Below are 26,812 nucleotides of genomic sequence, written 5' to 3' on the forward strand. Positions count from 1 at the left end.
AGTTCAAAAACATGGGGGGAACGTGGAGAAACGTTTGTTAAACCTGAGACAAGAGAGGAAATATCGGATAGTGCAGCCTGCATGAGAAAAACCCAGGGAATGGCCCGCGAACTGCCAAGGAAATTTATTTTGTTGTGCAATCAACCTGGACTTGATTATGAGCTAGTCTGAAAGCCATTCCCCCAAGGCTGTATTTGTAGTTCTTTGCCTCCCCTTCTAGCCACAAAGGAAACAAGCAGCACAGAACTAGCAAATGAAGTGGAAAGTCGCATTCACAAGCCATCAGCTGGCTGATATATCATAGGGCTCCCTTGCCCACTTGGGTTTTATTATGCTGCCACATGCCTCACCATTGCATCACAATTGCCACCGCAGTGCTGCGAGTTCATTGCAGTCAGGTTGTTGATCTTGACTCGGTGCCTTTGGCTAAGCCACTCTGTGAATCCTTTTCCCAAAATGGTTAGGACAATCTTTCCTGTTAGCTCACGAAGATTCCAGCAAGGATCCTGCAGGACAGCTTGCAATTCGATGGGTAGAGCTTTTCTCAGCAGAGCAACATAGCAATGGGAAAAGGTTCTCATTCTGAATTACGTTTGTTGCATAACAGCTAAAAACATGGGAGTTCTGGGTTAGGAGACTTCTAAAGGGGAGGAATTCTGGGGTTGGCATGGAAGGCATAGTTCATAGGATGAGAGGAAGGTTGCTCTGGGCACTTATGGTTTCGTTAGGATTATTATTTAGTAAGACAGTGGGTGGCATCTAACAGTTGCTATTTCAACAGATTCTCCCTTAAACTCTTGCAAAAAAAAGAGGGGGGCTCCAGAGAGTTGAAGATTCTTCCTGAACAGTGTAGGTGTCTGCAGGGAGAAATCATCAGCCTTCCATGAGTGGAAGTGTCAGGTGGATCAAAACACCTTCTACGAGGGCACCAATTAGATCCCACTCCTTTTTTCACCCGTGCCATTTCAAAGCTTTGCCTCTTCTTTTGCTTCCTCTTGTCCATAGAAGGAATGTAGCACCAACTCAAGTCTGGCCCAACATTTTGCTGCCTGATGGGAAGGACAAGATCTCCCTGCACCGCTGCCAACTGGTAATTGTATCTCACTTCAACACTGGTGATGGGATAGTGCCTTCTACAGCACCCAAAACAGCAGACTAGTTCAGGGGGGCTAAGACAGATCTCATAGCATGACTAGAGGAGGTCCTTAGGAAGGATAGCCAGGGGTGTGTGTGATTGTTGCTTCCACCCCACCTCCCAGCATGTGTCACCTGCGGTGGTTACTTCATTGGTAGGGGTGGCCCTGTATGAACAACATTACTCTGGATTAGCGTGGGAAGATAGTTTGCACAGAAAAGCTCAGACAAGCCTTGTCACCCAAGAAGGTATTATCACTTACTAAGCACTTTCTTCATTAGGTCCCATTCCACACACAGCCCTTGCCCAAAATCCTGGTTCACCTCCACACTCCTCTTACACCCCACAAGCCTTTGAGTCCTACTGTGAAATACTGAGGGTGAGTAACTTCTACGCATTTCCGTGAAGCTAACTAATAAAACCAGCTTGGTGAGAGGTGACAGAATGGGATCAGAATACGAGTAATTAGTTTTACAAAATTTGCTTCCAGTGTCACTGTAGGAACGGCACTCTTTAACAGTTGTTAAATCCCATAATCCCTGCTGAGGATTTGGCCTGTTGAGTTTTATACTGCACCTCGTGCTTTTCATCTTGATGATCCTGGGGAATAGAAGGGAAGGAAGGGCATTTCTTCAGCGAAACCTGCCAATGCATCAGAGAAGCAAGTACCGGTATGAAACACAAACTGCAGACTAGGACAAAACTGAAATGGAGAGGAACAATTCATCCATTTTGCTGAAGCAAAACAGGTCTGTGCCTGGTTAGGGTCTGGACAAGAAATCACTTGGCAGCCCCACATATACTTCATGACGCAAGAAAGATGGAAATAAATCTACCAAATTATATTTGGCAATAAAAACTAATAAAGCACAGAAGGAAAGCATCCAGGGAGAGAGCACTGGATCTTACCTGGCTAAAGCCCTCTAAACATGGCAGCTCTGTGTGAACATCTGTTGGAAAACAGATCAAACTGAGCAGCTTAATGCCAGGGATATTTTTTATCACTGCATAGGTTTCTGTTCAGTGCAGAAGGAGCTGTTCAAGACAACCATGAAATGGTTAATATTAGGGGTGTTCATACATTACATTCAACCAGTGTATAGTCCTTTCTACCTGTGTACACAAATACTGTACATTCGGTACAGTTATGCACATGTAACATTCAATGAGTCTGTCAAGTCAGAGGCATTTCTGGGGAAATGAGGGCAGCAGGTTGCAGCACTTTAGAGCAGCCTTTCTCAAATTTGGGTCCCCAGATGTTGTTGGACTACAACTCCCATCATCCCTGACCACTGGTCTTGATAGCTAGGGACGATGGGAGCTGTAGTTTGGGGACCCAATTTGAGAAAGGCTGCTTTAGAGGTCTGCTGTTCCTGCTGGTTTTCTCTCTCTCTCTCTTCACCCCTCTGCATTTATCTGCTGTTCACTCTTTGGCATCTTTTGGACCCCCTTGGGCTCCGAAATCCACACCAGACAGAGCCATAGCGGGTTGGCCGGGAGCAGAACAGCCCTGCCAACCCCTCCAACATTTTGCTTAGTGGGAAAATATTTGGGCATGTTTGTAGACAAGACACAGCCAAAAAGGGGGGGGGGGGGACCAACAGTAGGCCCCACATGTGCAAGCATGCATGTACTTCAAATCACTAGCAGGGAGTTACAACTCAGGCAGTGATTCTGCCTTTTCAAAGACCTAACAGGGACTTGGGACCGCAATCCTATATGCAATCTGGGGGTAAATCCCACTGAAAATGACAAGCCTTAAGGGATTGTGCTGCTGGTGTAGTTTGGTTCTGGTGTCTAAATCCAGTTTGGGGAGGTTGTGGAAAGTTCCCAGAATGGACCATGAGAATTGCTACTATAATGTAAAACAAGAATGCCTCCACCAAAAGACAAAAACAACCCAAGATGCCCCATAGAGAGGATATAAATTACCAGGCAGCCGATGAAACTGGAAGCCACTGTTTTAATGTAAGTGACTAGGCTCCTCCAAGGCAAATCAGAGATTATGGATATCAGACACAGCAGAGGTCCTGTGCGTGTTGTTATCATAAGAGTAACAAAAAAGGAGAAAGGAATTTACGGTAAACAATGAAGGCTCTGTACCAGGCAAGGCAGGTACTGCCAAGTAACCACACCTTAAACCTATGGCAAACACAATGAAATGCCTGATTGTTTAAAACAAATCTGGTACGAAATAATTAGAATATTAAGTTGCTGGCCTCTTTCTACATCTCGGAGTTGGAGGTGCAATTTAATTGGGGGGGGGGGTGCTAGTTATGTGTGCAAGAAGTGGGGGAATCAAGGGAAGCATTGTTTGCCTGTCTACCTAGGAAACATGAAGACTGTATCTTATCATTTTTGTGCTCTCCAATTTTCTCATAAGTATAGATGACAGAGAAAAAGCTGCATTTTCACCTGTAAGCCCTCAACATATAGGATGCACTTATATGCATTATACACTACATGCTGCTATTTTGCAAGTTTTTTCTGACCACTGTTCCTCCCCCCCCCCGCCACTTCTTTGGATGAAGAAGTAATTTAGTAGGCTTGATAATCTACGAAAAGGCTGGTTTTTGTCAGCCTCTAAGCACATTTTAACTAGATGTTTGTAGCTCAGAAACTCATTCACAACTCAGGTTAACCTTTCAGGATCTTTGGGAGACTTTCAGCTTTGAAACCTAAGGCAAAGGTCAGGAAAAAGCAACCTAGGAACTGATCCTCAATTTCTGGAGTTTAAATAAGTGAACCAGGAGCATGCAAAACACTTAGGACATGGTGCATTTAGGCAAACCTGGCAAGGTGTCTCACAGGATAATTTGCCATTGGCTGACGTAGCCTAACCCTTCCCAGGAGACTGCCTCTTCACAGCTGAGTGCTTTGCCCCTGAACATTATCCAAGTAATGCTTTATTAATCAGACCGTTTTCGTTGAGATTATGTTAATTACTTGGCAGATTAGGTGCTTATCTCAGAGAGTCACACTATAATCATTTACCAGGGTCTAGTGTAGAAGGCCTTGCCCTTCGGAACTCCTTGCCAATAGAGGCTCAGTAGGACTCATCCATATTCACTTGCAGACATCTTCTGTATTATTCAGACAGGCCTTTTGAACCTGAGATTCTTTGCCAACCAGCTTTTACTGATGTGTTTTGTTGTGTTTATTGTAATCCTGTGCTTTTAGCCTGTATACTGCATTGCAATATTTTATATGAAAGTATGTTTTAAATGTTTAAATAAACAAGCAGTACTATATGTATCCTTGTGTGTGGTCTGAGTGCAGAAGGCAGGAAAGGAAATATTACGCTACTTTTCATAAGTTGATTGAATTCACTAGGTCAAGGAAATTGCATTTGCCCTGCTTATGTGCTATGGTACTTAATAATAAACATTTTAATTTTAAACGTTACACCAAGTTTGTATGTTCTGGCCTCCAAAATATTTCACATGCATAGTATATAAACTACAGGTTTACTGCCTTATACTTCTGCAGTTGTGAAGACCATATATTTTCGATTGCGTATATGCTAACATACAGCAACATGAAGAAAACATCTTATGTTCCCAGTAATACTTTGAAAGTCAAAAAGTCAGTAGAGGAGCAAAACATATCACATAATTTTATTAACACAGTATCAACAAAATAATAGAACAAGGAAAACTTCAAATATATAATTTCTTCCCATCTTAGTCACTTGGGTAACAATGTTCTAACAAAATAAATTATCTCTTATTTCATAGAATACACAGGCTCATTATCAGTCTTTCCTCATCAGATGTTTATCACACAAAATATTTATTTCTGAATGTGTGCACGTGTGTGCAAAAAACTATAAAGATTTGGCAGTATTACTCCCTTCCTGAGGCTATTCAAGAATGGAGTAGCAGGTTTTTTTAAAACAAAACTTCTTCCATGGTCTACAAAATACTCACTCCTCAAGAACAAACTCAATAGCCAGAAAAAAATATTTCATACTTTCTTCATGCTAATGTGGATCAACACTGACTCCAGAACAGTCCAATATAGAGATTAATTGCTGTATTGTGCATTTCCCAGATTTAATTTGTTTACAGTGGCAACAAAGCTATAAGAGCAAGGAGAGTTCACACTGAACTAATCTGGCGCAATTCTTCCTCAAACACTGTTTATACTTTTATAGAATAATCTTCCTACTGAAGGTAAACAGACTGATGAGAGTCCGTTTTGGAGTAATGTGATTATTAAGGTTCTACCATTAACATCTGAAGGATGTATATTCTGGATCTTATACAGATAGGTTATGCAATCATGGGAATGTTTAAGGCGTCATAAAAGTTACACTGTAAAATACTTGCCATTAGAATCTAATTTAATATTAAAACCAGGCAACAACTTCCATTTTTTTATCCAGCTGTTCACTCTAGCAATTGAGTAGAATACCTGAAATAATCTCCCAATAAGAGTACCTAATGAGATGACAGTAGCTGATTACCACCAAAAATGGAAGGGGTGGCTTCCAACCTAATTTTCTCACTGGTACTATCATTTTGCAGAGGATTACCATTTAGTTAAGAAACTAACGGTTTGATTCTTTTATACGTAAGGATCCCTGTTTCAACCAATGTTTTATAAATACTAGCAAAGATGTTTTATTTCTTGTTAACTTTAAGTATGTTTGCATTGATGGCATTCATATTGTGCAGCTATTTTAAATTTTAAAGTAAACTGCAAGTAAATTATTTTCCTTTAATGTGTACACACTGTACAGCTGAGAAGCCATTATAACCCAGTCTTTAAAGTTCTATTGTCATGCTGCATAGCATACTTCAATATCAAAATAGAAGGGTGGAGAAGCTAGCAAACTAGCCTGAAATCTGTCAGCATACGCTAAAACGTTTATAGGCAGCTTCTTAATACTAAGTCAGACCATCAAGCTCGTTTCTCTCTAAACTGGCAGCAGATCTCCAAAGTTTTAGTTGCACACGGAGATGCCAGGAATTGAGCACGGGGCATTTTGCATAAACTGCATGTGCTCTGTCACTGAGCTACAGCTGAGAATCTGTAGAAATGACTAATATTTTTACTATTCATTTAAGTTATTTATATACTACTTAATCACCAAAGTTTCTAAGTGGTATACATGAAGAATTTTGTTTTATGAAAACCAGAGCACGATGTATTGGAGCATATTCTTGTCTGTCTAGTTCTGGGATAGAGAATCTGCGCTGGCTGCCCTTGCCCCTTTCAGCTAGCATGGCCAATGGTTTAGTGATGATGCAGTACAACATCATCTGGGAGGGCCACCCTGGTGGGCAGGGTTTTCTGTCGCCTGACATTATGCTTACTTTGCAAGGCTATGGAATATTGTGAATGGTGTGGGTCATATAATGCAGGAAGAGCCCTACCAGATCACAGCAACAGGCCATATAATTCCATATCCTATTTTTAATAGTAACCAGGTAGGTCTGTGCGAAGCCCACAAAAAGGCCTCAACGCAGTGGTCCTCTCCTTTTATTTTGCACCCAAATAACTGGTGCTCTCTGCCACACTGTCAGGAGAGGCTCCACATTGGTGCAATGGCCTAATAGCTGTTGATAGTCCTCTGCTCCAGGAATTTATCAAATCCTCTTTTAAAGAGATCCAAGCTAGAGGACATAATCACATCTTGTAGATGATACAGTGAGTGTGTTATGTTAAGGGATGACTTTCAGAAACATGAAACTTAAGGGAGGAAAATGAAGTTACATAAATGTACAGGGGTAAAAATATTTCCCTACCTGCAGCTTCCCCCAAAAGATCACTCTCCCCGTTGCCAGTGCAATTCTAGAATGCAATTCAAGGAATACTTTCTATTAGAATTCAGTCTGGACAAGATTATATATGCTTATGAATGTATACTGCCAAAGAGTCTTACTAGGTTAACAGGACTTCCTTGGAGTGAAGTGTATTAACTGAGTAGGATAGACGACCAAAACAATAATTGCCATAAGGAAACAAGATCCATTTATCCGAAATGGAGGAGAAACAGATATGTGAAATTCATTGATAACATCAACTCACCAGAATACAAAACAAATATAATTCTACCAAAAAAAGCAAATAAGTGGAATTTTACCAAGACACATACAGTTAGCCAATGGATATTGCCCACTGCTAAGATATAATAAGCAGAACAAGTTAAGAAATAAGCAAAAACATCTAATTGCCAAAAGCAACGAATCTCTAAATTTTGCATTTAATTTTTTTCATCACTTGATAATAAGTTAAATACAAAAAGTGTAATATGAACAGACATGAGGCACAGTTCACAAATCCTATTGTGCTGACATACCATTGCTCCAGCATGTCTCGGCCTTGCATAGCATACAACTGTGAGTAAGTCTGCCCTGTATGAACTATGGTACATTCCTTGTACTTAGCCATTCCAAGACATGTGGGTTTCATGCTGCAGCAGTAAGAAAAACTCACATAGATACTAGTGCCAAGGCACCCACAAGTCAGTTCAGGCAGACCACACACACCAAACCCCATGAACTAACACTACAGGGAGTTATATAACCCACAGTGCCACATAGTCTGAGGGCAATACAGTACCCACCAATGCTGTTGAAATGATTGGAGTAGCTGCAAAGATTCCCAGTCGGGGAACATACCTCCATTCCTTCAACACCAGGTTTGGACCAATGGCAACTACTGGGGTATGCACTGCTCTTTTTGGGGGCCAAATAAAAAGGCAAATTGGGATGATGTGGGGGACTCCTCTACTCCCTAAGTCAAAGCATGGTGTAATTCCCACCCCGTCAGTTTGATCAGGGCACCAACAAAGCCACAGAGCCTCTTTGTTTCTGTGCCAGTACAACTCTATCTTTTCCTGTATATCTCTATGCTTCTCTCAGTCCAAGGGCTTTGCAAGAAGTGAAGGGGTTGAAAATGGCCCCTGCGTCAAGGAAAATGTTGTCTGCAAAGCACAGCATTGGGTATTATTTTTTTATTTAAAAAAAAAAGTAAAACATTTCATCTTAGGGTTTTTTTTAAGTGTACTTTGCTCTGCTTTAATAAGAACAAAATCAACAACCCAGAGCTCTTTAGAACTCTGCAAGCAGCATTCTAGGCTCAACATTGTAAAGTATATTAGAGACCTGTGCAGGTCTACTGGGAGGCCTATAAAGCCTATTGGAGGTCACAAACAGTCGTCAGGATAAAGGCTGATGTGAAGCTGCGAAGGTTTTTTTAAACGTACATGCTAGTATATGCACCATTTGGCAACCTCTTAATTATTTTAAGGTAAGAAAAAGACAAGATCCCCTGGGGTTATGGAGAAAAGTACATTCTTTTTACTTCCCCACAAAAAGCACCTGGAATTTGTCTGCAATTTGGCAGGCCTAATTCACTCTGGAAGCACTTCTGTGCCTATAAACTTAATCCACTCTGTCCAAAAGGGAAACATTTTACCTGTTTTTAGATTCCCCATTATAGTGAATGGGGAACACAGACTTTCATTTTAGACTGACTCAGGAGCCAAACTGCAGATTGTAGTGGAGAAGTACACAGTGTGATTCAGCCATGGTTCAGAATTTTGAAAACAGCAACACAGATAACAGATATCTTGGGACCGGTGCACAAACTCCAAGCAACTACTGCAGAGCGGCTGAGATGCAGGCTTCAGGAAACAGGCAGGGAGTCAACACCCAATGGTAGTTTGTAGAAGATGTGTGTGAGTTGCAAAACCACAGTGGGTTGCAAAAGCACACTAGTGTTGCATCCAGAAATGGTCAGTAATCACAAAGTTGATTTTTAAAAAATAAACAGATAGTGTACATAAGGAATACAGAGCTTCGTAGATGCTGCTTTCATTTATTCTAAAACTAGAAAGACTTTAAAGATCACAGATATGTAAAAAGTGATAATCCAGGATGAAGGTAAATATAAGCAAATTTTCCAGACATATATACTATTTAAATCTCCCACCCCAATGCATATAAATCAAGAATTATTGGAATAAATAAGTGTTAACAGTAAGAGAGAGATGGAATTTGACTGAGGCATTCTTGAAGGGTCGGTGGGAAAACAAGTTCAATTTCATAGGCATAAGGTTTGACATTCAGATTGTGTACCTTCTTCATCTGCAAGGTAAACTGGTGCAAGAAATGCAAAAGAAATATGGCAGGCACTTTTTCCAAATGATGTTGCCTTAGTGAAAAAAGCTTCTGCCAAAATATTGTGCGGTTAAAGGTACTTGAAGCAAAAATTCTGTTACAGAATTTCATAAGACACTGACAGGTCGGAGCTGCTCCAGCTGAGTTTCCAGTGCAGTTCGTTCTTTGTGAACTTCCTAGATCATGCAAACAAACAAACAAACAAACAAACAAACAACAATCAGAATATAGCCCTTAAAGGCATAAATGCATAAAAACAATCTCGTCTTATGATGCACTTTTGCAATCACTCCATAATTAATATACTTATAGCACTCACGCCCAAGTAAACTGATGTTACAACACTACAGACTTTACACTCAATTAGTGGCTTGGGTGCAGCAGTATTGCCTAGATGTCCCACTGACATTCCTCTATGCCCTGACTGCAGGGCCTGGAATCCTCAGTCAGTTTAAATCTAGGCGCTTAAGGAATTAAACACAACAGTGTATTAAAGTACACAAAGCTTCCAGAAGATGGCTTATTTGAGATGCCACAAACATTAGGCTAGCTCTCATCAGCTGATTTGCCCAACATTATTCCGAACTCTGTTATAATACTAGTGACTGCAGTCAGCTGTAACAAGTTCAAGGGGCCACCTCTACACAAGCAATCTTGGAGCAATGGCTATGAGAGACATCCAATTAGTCAATCACTTGCCTTATTTTACTAACCACTATTAATTTGAATCTTTTTTCTTTCAACTCATACAAATATAAAATTCACTGGCTGGAATATATTAGGCCAAGCACCTAACTGAGAACATTTTGTCACCACTTGGCAGAAAAGCCAGAATTATCTTTTCTGTTCCAAGATTACAAAGAAGGTGGGATGGGTGGGGAGGAGAAAGCTGGCTCCAGAGTTCTACAGCAGATTTCTACTCACAAATGGGGCGGTCTGTGATACTGGCTTCCCTTTCCCTCTGCAGTCCCCTAAAAACATGATCAAGATGGTTGAGGGAGAACCCTGGAGCAGCATGGGGCTGCAGGGGAATGGTGGAGGGATTGGCTAAAATCTGTACTTTAGCTTCTGCTGAATCCAAGCTCCTTCCATTTGTGAAAGGGCGCTTTTGGGTCTAACTCGCAGCCCCCACTGCTTAGAGTGAAAGTGATCCTGCTGCTCTCATATTTCAAGATGGGAGAGAGGGCATTTGCCTCCGCAAGGTGCACACACTTTGGTTTGCTTCCTGTATTTAACAGTGTAGACAGAGGCATATGACATAGGCTTCAGAGAGCTTCATGCCACGTCTAAACATAGATCCCTACTTGAAGTGTGCTCCTTACCTTCAGCTGTTGCTGGAGTTCACTGTTCAACCGAGCTAGGACCACGTTCGCTTCTTTATTTTTACGGATAGCTGTCTGAATAGCTTTCTTCTGTTTTGAAGACTGCCTGCCAGAGAGTAAAGACAAACCACGTTCAGAAAATGTATCGCAGGGCCTTCCTGCTGTTTGGTAAAAAGGGATGCATTATGATACTTACACTTGAGACTAATTAAAATCAAAATGGGGTGGGGGGGAGGAAATGCATTTACAAAAGAGAGTTGCTATGCAGAAATAAATATTTATGAAATCAGGACATTCAATAAGAGATCCTGATCTTGTGGAAATCAGAAATGGAAGGAAGAAATTGTAGAGAATTGTAGAGTTGGAAGGGACCCTGAGGATCATCTAGTAAAACCCACTGCAATGCAAGGATATGCAGCAGTAACATACGGGGATCGAACCCGCAACCTTGACGTTATCAGCACCATGCTGTAACCAACTGGCTATCCAGGCATTTTAATAGCCCTATCTCTATCTGTAGGCCAGAATTCATTTACTATGTTAACCTGGCTCAATTTCCTCATTAAAGCCTATTTCCCTATATACCACTGAACTGAGATCAACTCAAATGGAGGGATCTCCAGTCTAACATTGCCAACTTCATGGACAGTTGCCCTCCTACTACATGACCTGACATGGACAATGGCATGCTTTTATGGATCAACACAGCTGTCCCCTATATATTAAGGGGGAAACTCACCTTAATAGGTTTAAAGACAGCACCTGTGTTTAACTTTCAGTACAAACAGTCATAAATGCGTTTTTCTGTTTAGTATAAAGAATGAGAAATGTATTTTAAAATGTAAGAAGAGCCCTGTTGGATCAGATCAAAGGTCCATCTGGTCCAGCACTCTATCCCCACAGCTGCCAGTTAGATCAAAGAATCTAGTTCAACCTCCTGCAATGCAGGAATCTCAACTAAAGCATCCATGACAGGTGGTCATCCAACCTCTGCTTAAAAACCTCCAAGGAAGGAGAGTCCACAACCTCCCGAGGGAGTCCGTTCCACCATTGAACAACTCTTACTAGAAGCATCTTATTAGACGTTTGTAGGACCCAACTTTTCAAAGTACAATAATCTATTTGAAGTCCTCTGCTACTCGTGTTCACCAGAAATAAATAGCCATCATGACTACTGATATTATCTTTGATTTTTAAAAAGCAAGTTTTTTGTTTCTGTTTTACTAGCATATCTGCACCTACTAGTATTTCCCCTATGGAAACCTTATTAAGAACATTTGCATACCAATATATTTGCTGCCCCCCTTTATTAGTTAATACTTTCATGGGTTTTTTCCCACCTGAGCGATAGAGGTAGTTTGCATGTTACAAAGCAGTAGTAAAAGCATAAATAAAACTCATTTGTACTCCCCTGCTTCTTTGTAGCATGCAAGAGACCAAAGTTATGATGTTACAAGGTAAAACAGAATTTCCAGTATGAGTCTTTAGATTTTGTACATCCTTCTGTTCTACTTTTTTTTAAGTGAATATGTTAGCAATTTTCATCTTGAGAGAAAACCAAGAAACTGGAAAAATGGGGGAAATATAGGCTAGATAAGCAGAATTGTTCCTGAGAGAAGCCTTTTATGATTTTCTGCAAGGTGTTAGCAGCTCTTAAATGACAACGTGATCAAAGGCAGATACATTGTTTTAAAAACAGCACAAAGTCCATGTGAAAAAAGTGGAGTTAGCTTTCCCACTCTCTAAAAAGAGAGGTGACAATTTGATCTTTGGAAGAGAATCCCAATGATTTTTCCAGAAAGTCTTTCCCCTGTTTCTTCACTGCCCTCCGCCACATCCTTCAACACTCTAGCTGAGGAAAACAAAAATATGCTTATTTGACTGATAAGTAAACTTCAGTCATTTACTGTTCTCAAAATAGGACTAATTTGTTATGCCAGCAGCAAATGCATCTGTTTTGAAAGAGTCAATTAGGCTCTACAAACAACACTAATACTTTCAGATCACTTAAAAACTCTTAGGAAGAGTCCCAGCCTTCCACATTACTTGCCAGAAATGCATACTTCAGAAGGGTGTGACTTTATACCACCATTTTTCAGGTACTATATGGGATTAGAAAACTTTTTCAAAAAAAATAAAAATTGGATGCATGGATTCAATGGCCAGGTAGTTATTCCTTCATTGTACTGATTCCAAAACACGCTTCAACAGCGCTCAAAATCATGGAGCCAGAACACTAGAACAGGTATCAAAGTTCATCTATTCAGTCTCTTGCCGTACACCAGGATTTTCCGCCTACATCTCTCCATAGATTAACTGTCCTTTTCCAGATTCCAGCCCCTGCCCACCCCTAATCCACAGAAGAGTATTTCAGAAGGCTAGATGTCTTTTTCAGCGAGTCTGCATGCTCTAAGTACTAAGAAAAAACAAGTGAGTTGCATAAGCTGTGTCAGCATCTGGTGGTTGTGAATTGCCCAAACAAAATTATTTTCAAACTTCACATCTGGAAGATAGTAGAAGGAAGTGCAGCTCACTTGCACTTTTTCCACATTCCTTTTTTTTTTAGAATGCTTTATATCCCTCCATGTTGCCACAAAGCCCTCTCCCCAATTTCTCATAAAAGTCAGCCTTTTTACTTTGGGATTGTATGGTGGGATTTGATGGCAGGCAAGGAAGGGGCTACACTTTTCGTGGGAGAAAGTTCCTGGTTCTCTAGCGTCTGGCTTTCAGGCCGGAATTTCCTGCGAATCGGTTTTGATGGTGGTTGAGTAAGCAACACCTCCTGTGGGGGGAAAAAGAGAGCAAGGATTAAAATAACTATTGATGATTCATTAGGAAAACAACACAGCCATCAGAATCTCATTAACAATTTTTTTCAGACCCAAAAGATATTGTTTACTTTGGCTCTGTCTATCCTCATTCCCTAGACCACTTTAATTTATCTCTGTTAAGGCATCATCTCTTAGGAACTAGTATCTTCATACCTGGAGTTCCTCAGGAATTAAAAGAAACCAAAAAATCAGTGCAGCTTGAGAGGTTCCATTCGCTATGTTGATTCAAAATGGCATCCAAACTTTATCTAAACATAGATGAAAGTTTGCTCCTTGGTTTCCGGAACCATTGTGCAAAATTTAGCTGCAATTGGTGCAGTTCTAAAAATTTCAGTCTGCCAGCTAGATTCAAAATGGCACCTAATTGTAGCCATAATACACACACACAAACAACAACAACAACAACCCATCCTGCTTCTTGATCTCAGAAACCAGCATGTAAAATCTGGCTACAATATCTTAAAGAGTTGTCCAAGCTATAGCAAACAGATAAACAACTTTCCATAATACATAGAAGTTTCCTGGGCAAATCCATTGCTAAGAATAAGGGTTGCCTAACATCATAATTATGCTCTTAATTTTTGTTTATTTCAGTAGGACCACCACAATGAAGATTCTTCTAAATCAGTTTATTTTGGACTGAGACAATATTCCAAATGCAAACTGGAAAATTACATCAGAAGTAGTCACTAAGAGATTTAAAAGAGTGGTGGTAGAATGCATGGAAAGGAAAATTTGCATTATGAACCCATAAATGAACACATTCAATGGAAACATAGTTGATGACATAAAAACCTAACTTTGTAGGTTGAATTTTAACTACTGTATTTTCTATATCGGTATATAGTGTAAACCGATACAGTATACAGTATATGCATTGACAGTATATACAGTAGCCCATGCATTGACAACTAAAACAGACTTAGAGCTGGAGGGGGGGGGGAATACAGCTTACAGTATAACACTGCATATTTTCAGCTGATCAGGTTTTTATATGGTCAGTCTGCATTGGTTGCCAATTTTCTGTATGTACTCCAAGTGCAATTCTCTGCCGCTTTTGTCGCAAGGATACCTCATTTTTCAAGCACTGGATGCACTTATATACCTGAGAGAACATTGTTATTTCTTCAGATAACTCTTACCTATTGCCGTTGCTACAAGGAAGGTGCCTTGATATTGTTATAGCACCTATAAGGATACTACTTGAAATATGAATGGTCTCAGGCTACACATCACTTCCTTTTCCTCTATGCATGTATTTATGCTGTTGTGTGAATTTATTGCTACCTGTCACCCACTTTTCTGAAGCAATCAATAAAGCAAGAACTATGATCCCAGTCTGAATCTTCCTTTCTTCCTTCTCCTCTTCCGGTCCCTGCCTCCACCTTCACTCAGCACCAACAGTCAGGAAGCTAGTGTTCGGCCAGTTTCCAAAATACGTGGTGGGAAAGTCTGAATAACTTAGTACTCCAGTTAACCCCCCTTTCCTTAGAGCCCCCTTCCCTTGGTTCTAGTAAACCCCTCCCTTTAAGAAACAGAACCATAGGAACCTCAGTGTTCAGCTCTCATCAGTCCCTCTCTCACCAGTACTGTTCCAACTTGCTTCAGTTTTCATGGGATTCTTCCTGGGCTACATTGCTCCAGCCTTACAGCCTCACTCCCCTATGTCCTTATCCTGACTACCTTTGTCACATTCCATTTCTCTTATCTGTGTTTCAGATTTAGCTAGGAATGTGAAGGACCACACAGCTGCATGTTCCCTCTTTTAAGTTGCTCATGTTTTTCCATTACTTTGAGAAGAACCCAAGATGCCTCGCTTAAGAAATGCAGAGTGTGGGGCTCAAGGGAACCAAAAAAAGGCTTGTCTCCATTCAGCTTACACCTTTTGCCTCCTGGGAAATGAAAACAATCCATAGCTTGTTTTCATGGAGGCACTGCGGACCACCACAACCATGTTTTCTCCCAAAGAACCATGGTATCCAGTAACCTTCTGTGTGCAAAGCATGAACTTTACATATAAAAAGGACTCTATCAGTTTGTCTGTGGTAGGAAAAATATACAAGTTGCACTCATGGGGTGCCACAATAGATTGCTCCTTTTGGAACAGTGATGCTAGTGCTATTTCTTAGTGTCCTGATCTTCAGGAGAAGTCAGTATGTGGAACTATTTATCACCTTTATGGGTTTGAAACGAAAAGAGAAAACTATATGCCTTGACCTTACCTTTTTTGCTGGGCTGCCTTCTTCAACTTGTGATGAGGACCTGTTCATTGGCAAATGCATTTCAATCTGAGATTCTTGTTCCATCTGTAACAATAGACAAGACACCATAACAGCAAAATTGCTAGCAGCCACCCACCAATCAAAACTAGTTTTCAACACTTAGTCACACTCCAGTGTGACCAACAAAAGAAATAGGAGCAGGCTTTGATTTTCAGAGGCTGGGGAGCTGGTTTAGCAGCTGCTGCTGCTGCAGTGATGTCTGTGAATGAACCCCAGAAGTTAATGGCTGCCATTCACTCTAATGAGAAAAACAAAAGTGTGCTACATTTGTGAGCATTATTACAGTACAAGTGAAATAAAATCTGCTCCCTATCCCTGACACTAGGTGGCCTGCTTTCCACCAACAAGAGATTCAGAGGCGCCTTGCCCCCAGCCAAGGATCCACAAAATATACAAGTCCTACTCCCAACTGCAGTATACACAGTCATACTGCTAACATATAATGAAAAGAGATGTGATTCACCTAGCACTGCAGCTACACAACCTCCAGTCCTTTTAATGCTGCAGTCCTTACCTGGTAGCAAGCTCCACTGAACATAATGAGAGTTACATCTGAGTAAACATGCACCATAAAACAGTTTTCAGAGATCACAGAGTCTGAGGAGCAGCAGTGCTTGGTGAAAACAAACCCAGATTAGGAAATTAGTACTGCAATTTTAAATATGCGAGAGCATGGCGAAGGATCACATATGTGGTTTCCTCCGCTTAATACAATAAAAAAACTTTCTTTACTTCCAGCAACAGTTTAATTTCTGACATGTGGTCCCCATTGGCTACATGGAAAGCAACGTTATGGAACTGTGCAATGGGACTTATTTCCAACTAATCCAAGAGAGTTTTAGGATTGCAACACTAACACACAACAACAATTATATAATCAAATTATGTAATGAGGAACATTCTAAGGGGGGAAACAATGGTGTCTTATTTATATTAAAACAAATAGCTAGTTTTTAAGATCCTGCCCCTGACAAACATTCATCATGTAGCAAATGAAAACAAAGTTAAACTGAAACCAGCTAACCAATTTGATAGTCCTCTTTATGCAAAGACATCGTTTTAGCGAATCAATGAAGTGACAGTTTATGAAGCCTGACAGCTTCCTGGAAAGGCTTATTGGTGTACATAAGTAGTGTAATATCTGCCTGCACTTATTTTACACACACTAAAATTTGGCATTTCTAACTTCTGCAACAATAAATGACCCAACTGCATACAGTGGAACCTCAGCTGTTGAATGTAATCCATTCCAGAAGACCGTTCAACTTCTGAAACGTTCAACAAACGAGGCGCAATTGCCAGTCAGCAAATTCCTTTGAACAAAGGGAGAAACGCTTCTCAGAAGCCGTTTGACTTCCAAGGCACGTTCAAAAATGGAAGCATTCACTTCCAGGTTGTTGGCGTTTGGGTTCCAAATTGTTCGGCTTCCCAAGCATTTGACAGCCGATGTTCCACTGTATATTCAAGTTGCCATGTGAAGGTGCCAACTTGCTGAAGGCAACTGTATCTGGCTCTGGTCAGTGCCTAGATGGGAGGCCTTATTGGAAACCCCCCCCCCCAATGTACACCACCTTGGGTGCCATGATGGAAGAAATGTGGAATATAAGTATTAAAGTTAAAAATTAAATAAAACCAGTGACATTGACTATATTGTATCTCTCATTATAACACAGTAGTAGCTGGGAAAAGATTGCTGGCAGAAAATGGAAGCTTACTCTCCTTTAGCAAGGTATACAAATGTAATTAAAATATACATCCAGGGCTGAGCCATGGAACTGAAAACAGAGGCAAAATTAAACCAGCTTGGTCCAACTTTTCTGAAGAACCTGACATTTTCCAAGCACCTGGGATGAAAAGTCACTTTGCTTCTGACATTTAGTTTGTGTGCCTGTGTATGCATATGCAGAGAGTCATAATCTTTGAGTCAAATCAAAGGATCCAGAATTCAGAACATTGTAGATGCATGAAATACATAGGCATACCTAGGGATTGGTGAAACTGACCCTTGTCAGGGATGCAGGCTGCATGCACAAAAATTACCCCAGAGATGAGGGGCTCATTAGGTAATAAACTAGGTAATAATTTCCCCATGTTTACAAGGTTTTGTACTCTTTTATTTGATTTGTTTTATTTCTTCTACAGAAAAGCAGTGTTTAACCATTCTAACATCAATGAAAAGAGAGACCGTCTAAAGAGGAGTAGGAATCAATGCAGCCTTTTGCTCCTTCCTTGGGTATGTGGGCTCTGGCAGATGAGATGGCTCAGTACCAAATTAAGGGGGGGAGGAGATGAAGAAAGCAGCAGCAGCACCACCAAATCTGTAGCCCCAAATTTGGGGAGTGGGTGGAGGGTGACATTCAGCCCTTGGGGAAGGGGAAGCAGCAGCAGCAGCTACTGTGGCTGGCGGAGCTGCAAATCTGTATTGCCCCTCCATCGAAAGAAGCCACAGCCTGTGATCAGCAGGCAGGTCAAAGAGAGTTGTCAGCTGAGCACTCCCAAGCAAGGCCTCCCGGAGCATTGTAAGGCTTGGGCTCCCTCCCTGTACAATTCAGGGAGCAGCCTCAAACTCTCAGTTATTTTGCCCCTACAGATGACCAGTTTATTGAACATTCATTCTGATTTGTTTGCACAAAGCTCACACATTAGATTAAAGGTAAAGGTAAAGGTACCCCTGCCCGTACGGGCCAGTCTTGCCAGACTCTAGGGTTGTGCGCTCATCTCACTCTATAGGCCAGGAGCCAGCGCTGTCCGCAGACACTTCCAGGTCAAGTGGCCAGCATGACAAGCTGCATCTGGCGAGCCAGCGCAGCACACGGAATGCTGTTTACCTTCCCGCTGGTAAGCGGTCCCTATTTATCTACTTGCACCCGGGGGTGCTTTCGAACTGCTAGTTGGCAGGCGCTGGGACTGAACGACGGGAGCGCACCCCGCCACGGGGATTCGAACCGCTGACCATGCAATCGGCAAGTCCTAGGCGCTGAGGTTTTACCCACAGCGCCACCCACGTCCCCACACGTTAGATTACATCCGGCCATTATTGAGCTGTTAGATGACTGTGAGCTGATGATTTCTCTGCATTCTTCCTGATTTCCTTATAGGGTGTTTAGATGGCTTCTCGTTACTCATTCTTTCATCCCACACTTGTCAATGCATTTCCCTGACACTTTCCAAACTGCAAAAAGTCCATATTCTTTCTTTCTTTCTTTCTTTCTTTCTTTCTTTCTTTCTTTCTTTCTTTTTAAAGTGGATTGGTTGTGCTAAAGTGGCAGAATCCACTGTTAACTGCACCCGTTGAGAGTTTACCTACGTGGCACTATTTCTTCGGTCTTCTCAGTACAACCCTGAGATAAGAAAATGTCATTTGAAACACAATAAGCCTGCTCTTCTTTTCTGGCAGCCTTTAATTGTCTTGCCCTCTCTGGTGTTCACATCAGCCTCAGCACAGTGTGCCTCTTGTTGGCATCTGTCTGTTTCAGGAGACAATGAAGGAGTGCACCTTTGGGGTTGGAGAGTTACAGCACTTGCTGTGGCTGTAGAGAGTGATACAGGAAAGACATGTTTTGTTGCAGCTGGGGCAGATGAAGGTGCCTGGATGTGCAGTTTCAGATGCACCATTGCTTTCCCCCCCTCTGCGCTCATCCCAGTGGTCATTCCTCCTCTGGTCACTGCTGTGGATACACAACCTGAACGTCTCCAGGTACTGCAGTCTTCTGCAAGGGATTCCCACATGGCGGGGTTGATATTACCAGCCTGCATGACTCATTTGCAGGGCATCAACTGTCTATGTGCGAACATGATCAGTATATCTAAATCTCCAGAGGGATACCTAGAGTCCCTTGTACCACCAACGCACCGCTGCTATTGCAGCAAGATCAAACACAGGAGAAGTGATGGGGGTGGCACCGATATAACTCCAACTCCAAGTGCTGTATTCATTAGAACCATGATAAACGTCTTCCCCACATAAGAAGAACCCTACTGTATCGGACCAAAGGCTGATCAAGTCCTACAGCCTGTTCCCCAGTGGCCAACCAGGTGTTTCTGGAAAGTCCACAAGATAACATGAAAGCAATTAGCAATTTCCTGATGTTTTCTCCCCAGAACTGGCATTCAGAAGCATACTGCCTTAGTTACTAGAAGATGCATATATAACCTTCATGACTGGTAGACATCAATAGCCTCATCCTCTGCTGGCTTGTCTAATTTCCTTCCAAACACATATAAACTGGTGGCTGCTCACCATATCTTATTGGCAGCAAATCCCATAATTTAACTATGTGCTGTGTGAGTAAGTACCTCATAGAGACTGTCTTCACATCAGAAAAAGTATTGTGTGACATGGTCCTAATTTTGTAATATGGTAGGAAAAGAGAAAAGTCAACAGTGCGGATGCTAAATATATCTGTAGCTCTGGATCACAGAATTATATAAAACCATTGTTTGTTCCACATTAAAGTTGGACAATAAGATGGTTCTGACAGAGGTTGTGATGATTTAAGAACAGGATTAAGATACGTCCTCCCATTTCACAATCTGTTAAAGGAACATAGTGTCTAAGTTTCCCTTCTACTTTTTCTTTTTGGCTGCTGCTACATATACAGATATGCTACTACTACTGTGAGCTTCCTGTACTCCCAACTGCATTATTTGCCAAACAAGTATAAAATATATTTTCTCTGGGAAGCTTCAACAACAAGAGCAGGAAGCCAGCTATGCATTCTGCTGTGTGTGTTGTGTGTAAATTCCCAAACTGTAATGGGTGCTAAAGTCCTGTTACATGTGGACTACCAAGATCAGATGCAGAGAATGAGTGCACCAACTCCATTAAAAAAAGCATCATGCCGACATGCCCCGTATGCATCTGATTACAGAGAAACAAAGCAGTATGTAACAGCTCTGCACCAACATTGTACAGGCATCACAGCTGTATTCCTTCATGATGCAGAACATGTGAGTCAGCTGTTCATTCAGTGATGAATCCATTGTGCAGTGTAAACTGAATGCATAATCGGCATGTTGTGGTTATGTAGTAGTGCAGATACATCCTTAGGGCAGCTCAACACTGTACATTTAAAGCATATTCAATGCACAGTTAAAGCACAAATAAATCTGGGAAGTGTAGTCTGTTAAGGGTGCTAGAAATTATATCTCTGCGAAGGGGAAACTACAGGCCCCAGGATTCTTTGGGGGAAGTTGTGTGCTTTAAATCCATTAACATACCTTAAATGTCTAGTGCAGGGGTCGGCAACCTTTTTCAGCTGTGGGCCAGTCCACTGTCCCTCAGACCTTGTGGGGGGCCGGACTATATTTTTTTTTTGGGGGGGGGGGATGAACAAATTCCTATTCCCCACAAACAACCCAGAGATGCATTTTAAATAAAAGGACACATTCTACTCATGTAAAAACACGCTGATTCCCGGACCGTCCACAGGCCGGATTGAGAAGGCGATTGGGCCGCGTCCGGCTCCTGGGCCTTAGGTTGCCTAACCCTGGCCTAGTGTGAATCTGCCCAAAGATAAATCATGGTACACGTAAAATATGAAAGGATGGCATTCAATTACGACATCCTGTCAGCATAAGGATTTCCACTTCTGCAATGGGACCCACCCCCCGTGTGTGCCCTGCATCCCTCAAACAGATTTCGCTTTGCGAGAAATCTTTGTGCCACTGGAACTTTCATATAGCACAGAATTGAGTTTGGCTGATTAACTGAGAACCACCAATAATAGTGTTAGAGAATGCAATGGAGGCAAGTTATCTCACTCAAAGGTTTAAAAAAGAAGAAGAAAGGAAAATGGGATAAATGGTTCTAAAAAGTTATATTCCCCAGAGTTGCATTAGTTTCTGCCTCCAGATTCTGGCCAAGTTTAACAAGCTAACACTTTGCAGCTGCACACCTAGCACTCCTCCCCCCATTCCTATCTGTCCATCTTATTTGCTTTCAGCTAGTTGTTCGCCTCAGTGGGACTTCTAAAAAGCGCTCAGAACTTACGTAACACTGTTTCCTGAAAAGAACACAGTGTGACATGCAATTTAAAGGGCATCTGAAAGTGTCACTGCACTCATTACATAAAACTGAATAAGCTGCTGAATGAAAAATTATAACTGCTCTCCTAATTAAAATACGATTTGAATAGTTGTAAAATATCAATTATTCCATAAATATATTCCACCCATAAGGCAGCAGTACTGTCATCCAACTCATTTCCTGAGATTTCATAGTGAATTGTTCAATTTTTTCTATCTCCATCAAATTCAAGTGTCTCCATTTAAAGGTCCCTCCTTCTCAATCTCATATTCTAAATGAGACTAGAGTTATGCTACGAGACTTGAGGATGTGTCACCCCCCCCCCCCCGTTACCTTAATCCTGGCTGACACTGAGGAAGCTGTACAAAAAGCAACATAAATATATCACCAGGCAAGGGAGTGGAGGGCTTGCCAGTAGAAAAACAAGCGCCAACATTAAATGATAGCTTTTATGGACTCCTTGCAGTTTTGACATCAAAATAATTGATGAGGCAGCATTTCTTACTGTTTTCTGGCTTTTTCTGTGCCATTGAGATACGACAGGAACAACAATTAACCTTGGGTTTTTCCTTTTGGGCTAGTACAGTACTGTGTGCTACCACAGAATCCAAGGACTGATAGGGACCAGCATAATCACTAGGCTAATATTGAAGGTATCAGCCTCCAGGCATTAAAATCATATCCACAGTGATATATTTTTTTTTATACCCCCGCCAAACCTTTCACAGACTTACATTTCCCAACCTTGATTACAAGGGGGTGGGGGCCTTTTCCAGAGATGCGCAATCAAGTTCATGGAACAACCTAGGAAAAACCAAGTTGCTGTTTAGGGGGGGTAGCAAGGAGCACCAGGCTGTGAGGACCCTATTCCATTGTGGGATGCTCAACTCAAAATCTATACTACACTCAAGCTGCATGGAGAGGTCTGGTGCAACATAAATATATAAATATTATTTCAAGTAAGAAAATAACCAGGTATGAACATGAGGTTGACAGTCTAACTGGTTGTCATATCCTTAAAGTGCCACCTAGTGGAAACTGTCACAATAGTTCAATAAGAGTGAAACACACACTCACAAGGTCACTTGCTTGGCAAAAGCTGGCAGTTTCAAACATCTACAGGTGAAACACGTGAACTTAGTTAACTCTGGAGCACATGTATGAGAGCATGAACTTAACTGAACTTTCTAGTTACTCTGGCACCTTTCTTATCCACCACTATCTGGCAGCTGAAATGAAAATATGTAGATGCACCTGTGTTGTGCTAGGTAAAAAAAAACACACAGGCTCACAGCACAATAGATTTATGTTCACATGAAGATGAACATGAGATTCAACTTCTAATGTGCTTTACTTGTTCTGCTGCCACTGAGAGCGGCTTTATGAATGAACTAAATTCACCTATGTGGTCACCATGATTGGGCATGGCTTCCCAGTCTGTATGCAGCATAAATCAGCTTGCATGTGTAATGCAAATCCGTAAGAGAATCAAAATGAATTCTGCCCACAACTGAATTAGTTGTGTACAACCCTAAAGAGCGATTCATATGACCATCTCTTTATGTACACTTTCTTCCTATGACTTTATTTTTCAGAATGGCTACACACATAGGCATGTTTTTCCTAAACAAACATAAAAGAAGGGGAAAAAAACCAGCCCATGTATACCATACCCACCATGCACGAAAACTGAGCAATCATCTATTTCTCTGCATATACAGGCAACTCCCCATTTACGTGGGGTTGCAATCTGGGTCATTGCGTGCATCAGCTGTCATGCGTAAGCCCATCCTGTCCCCTTCCAAAACAGAAAATGACACACATGTCAGCGTTCATGTATCAATTGGACACACCATTGCATTAAGAATAGTTTATTTTCCCTTTAAAGTGTTGCTAATTTTAGGTCCTTAAATCTGTTTTTCCATCTCTTCCTCAGAAGCAGCTAGACTTTTTCGGTTCAATTTGTGAACCTACTATTTAGCACAGTGAAACATCAGATTCTTTTTTGCAGCTTGTTGTAGAAGCTGAAAGTGATAGCATAGAAAGAAAACCTATAGGGATGCAAATGCAACAAGCTGCCAAAATCTTGCTGAGCCAACTGTTTTTGCAGCACTCTGCAATCCTCAAATTTTGATAAGCTGCTCTTTAAAAAAAGAAAAAAGAAGAAGCTGTCTGAGAGTCAGTGATAAGGTTTAGGGCAAAGGAAGTAACATATATAAATCACAAGAGTGCTCAGCGCTTTTAGAAGCAATGAATAGGACCTTGATGGAAATATTACCAATTTTTCATACTCCAGCTTCACAAAACCAGATTAAAGTAAGATAGAAGGCGGTATGTGTACTCTTCTATGGCTGTATTAATAGGTTCCTTGGTGTGGTTTTTTTGGTGGTTTTTTAAAAATACATATAATACAGAACAAAAGTATTATTATTATTTTTTGCAGTAGCAGAATTCCTTAGGAAATATTTCATGTATTCAGCCAACAAGCTCTGTAGTACACAGAGCTTCCTCTGCCTTTAAACCTATTTTATCATGCCACTGAGTATTTATGTTATTTTATAGAATAAATAAAATGAAATGGTATCAAGACTTGCACTTTAAATCCAACTGAATTGTACTCAGGTGATGGAGGATAGCATAAGTAATGCTATATAGCAATTTCTATCATTTCATTAAGGCAATGATTGCAATTAATGTCAAATGTGCTGTTGACTAGAGCAAGCCCACAAATGTTATGGAAAGTAAGCTTCTCTTACACTCTGTGAGGTGCCATGCATACTGACGGCGATATATACAAAATAATACTATATTTTTTTTGTTATTAATTATATATCCATATATTGTTGGACACAGATAAGGGGTAATGGATTGGGCTGTCTGTTGAAGCATTTAAACAGTCCCTGCACCTATGCTCAACCAGTTTATTTGTAAATAAACTTACTTACTGCAAATACCAGAAGCTTCAAGTGAACTCCCTAAAAAGGTAGCTAAAATCAGTTAAGCACTGTGCCCCTCAAACTTTTCACCACTCTGGGAAGTTGGGGTGTACATAACATTACTGTTTTTTCTTATTATCTTGTGTTGTTAGCTGCTTTGGACTGTTTAACAGTTGTTAAGGAAACAACTGTTTCCCCTCTCGATAAACAATACACAACCATTCCAGCTTGATACATAGACTATTTTCATTTTCTCTTTCTTTCTTTCTTTCTTTCTTTCTTTCTTTCTTTCTTTCTTTCTTTCTTTCTCTTTCCTGCCTTCCTTTCCCTTCCTTCTCTTTCTCTCTATCTACAGATATACTCATACACACACATGCATGTATATATAGCAGACAAATACAGAATGCAGCTGCACTAGATAAGTGGTGCTTCACACACACACACCAATGTCCCCAGTCCAAGAGATGACACCTGACTCCTGCTAGCACAACAAATGCTTAAGACATGAATAACTTTGCAAAGCAATCCTCCTTGACACACCACAAACGCCATCTCTGACATCATTACTGACACCCAATACACAATTCATATTTGTGCAGATATAGTACTTTTTCAAAAGGTTTTCTCGTGTGTGCACGCAAGAGAGTGAGAATGCTGTGCATATATATCCTCTGCAGCACAAAAGCCCTCATGTAGCCCTTTTGTAAGAAAAAATAAATGTGAGGCTACAATTTGACCTTTGCAGTAATGCCTTGCCAATATATGAACACTTTCCTTTTCCTTTGAAGGCCATATAAACCCTTTTCATAGCACCAGAATCTATACCCCCTGTGGGTTTTAAAAGAAGAATGATTTCCTATTCTACATGACATAATGTCAGAACTGTTGTGGGCAGATGATGAATAAAGCAGAGCGATGTGAGTACTTTGGGTAGCAAAAATAAACCACTTCCTTAATTAAATGGCAAATATTACAAGGCTATAATATATGTGTATATTCCCCCCCTTCTTTTGCAGTACTCTGAAGTTTCAAGATCTCTAGCATACGTTAGATTTATTCCACCTGAATGTACCAGAGATGCAACTGAAGCCCATACTCCATCAACTCTGCTCAGACTCCACACTACTCACTGGGATACAAATTTAAACCCTGGACATAAGCAGCTCCAATAAAACTATGGGCTAGACCCATACACTTCAGGGAGAGGGACCTTAGGGACATCCGAATCTTGCCTTTCCATAGATAAATGGTTCATGTTGCGCAGAGATGTCACTATCCTTATCAGTTTACTCTTGCCTGTCTTCTTCTTTGTTACCTAGGATTGCCCAATCAGTCTGAGGTGGGAAACTTGTGGTTGTTGAAACGGTGGTGAGTCAGCAAATCTCTCTCTTACATTGGAGTATTCCTTCTGTCCGGCCTCAGCCTCAACCTAATTGCCTTCTGTCTCAGGTGCCCCTTTGCCTCAGGCAGTCAAGTCTTTGGCTATGTTGCCCCAAGAAGCCACTGGGGTTTGGGGCCGCTCCATACTTTTGCTCAGGTTTGTTTGACTTTGTGGTGCCTTAACAGGAGTGGATTGCCCTAGCTAGATCTCTTCCTTTGTCTCCTCTTCCCCATTCCCCTGCCTCTTTTCCATGTTGGTTGTTTTCTTCACGTTAGGAAGGAACCTCAAAGAGCGAAACCAGTGTAATGTTCTCCAAGTTTCTCTACAGAGCAGTGGTTCTCAAACTTTTTTCTCTGGGCCACACTTTCAGAATAAAAATATGCTCGTGCCAGACCAATCTTTTATTGATAAGAAATACATTGGAAAACAAAAACAAACAACTCCTAAAAGTGCTTGTTATATAAGCTGTTGGTGCATGAAGGTGAATTTGGGTAGCCTGTGCATAATCTTGCAATAATTAACCATCCCGCCATTCTGTAACATTTATACTTAGCACTTCAAGCTACAAAACCATTTTACATATTGACCACCATTATGAACATTATGTCTATATACATAAACAAACCAACTTATCTGAACCCAAACTGGGACTCAGTGGTTCTTGGTATTTCCCCACAAGTAATCGAACTGAAGAGAGGTACAGCGCAATGGCCCCCATGCTGTGCAACAAGCATCAGATTAAAGATCTCAAATATCATGCCTATA

The 26,812-nt window shown here is 41.1% G+C and overlaps 1 protein-coding gene and 1 long non-coding RNA gene across 2 annotated transcripts in view; one reads left to right on the plus strand and one right to left on the minus strand.

Annotated features, from left to right (window-relative positions):
• Positions 1–127: 127 nt before the first annotated feature.
• LOC310677119 lies at positions 128–26,653 on the plus strand. The gene is made up of 3 exons (XR_014510935.1): positions 128–573; positions 1,006–1,090; positions 25,683–26,653. It is a non-coding gene; the product is annotated as an uncharacterized lncRNA (long non-coding RNA).
• REPS2 (RALBP1 associated Eps domain containing 2) overlaps positions 4,728–26,812 on the minus strand; it is a 75,539-nt gene continuing 53,454 nt past the window's right edge. The window contains exons 17-20 of the mRNA XM_083439432.1: positions 15,643–15,726; positions 13,226–13,371; positions 10,590–10,695; positions 4,728–9,443 (exon numbers count right to left, since the gene is read on the minus strand). Coding sequence (XP_083295558.1) covers positions 9,375–9,443; positions 10,590–10,695; positions 13,226–13,371; positions 15,643–15,726 — 405 coding nt within the window. The 3' untranslated portion in view covers positions 4,728–9,374. The remainder of the gene's footprint in view (positions 9,444–10,589; positions 10,696–13,225; positions 13,372–15,642; positions 15,727–26,812) is intronic.

Source organism: Podarcis tiliguerta, assembly GCF_965153285.1.
Source record: "Podarcis tiliguerta genome assembly, chromosome: 4".
NCBI lineage: Eukaryota > Metazoa > Chordata > Lepidosauria > Squamata > Lacertidae > Podarcis > Podarcis tiliguerta.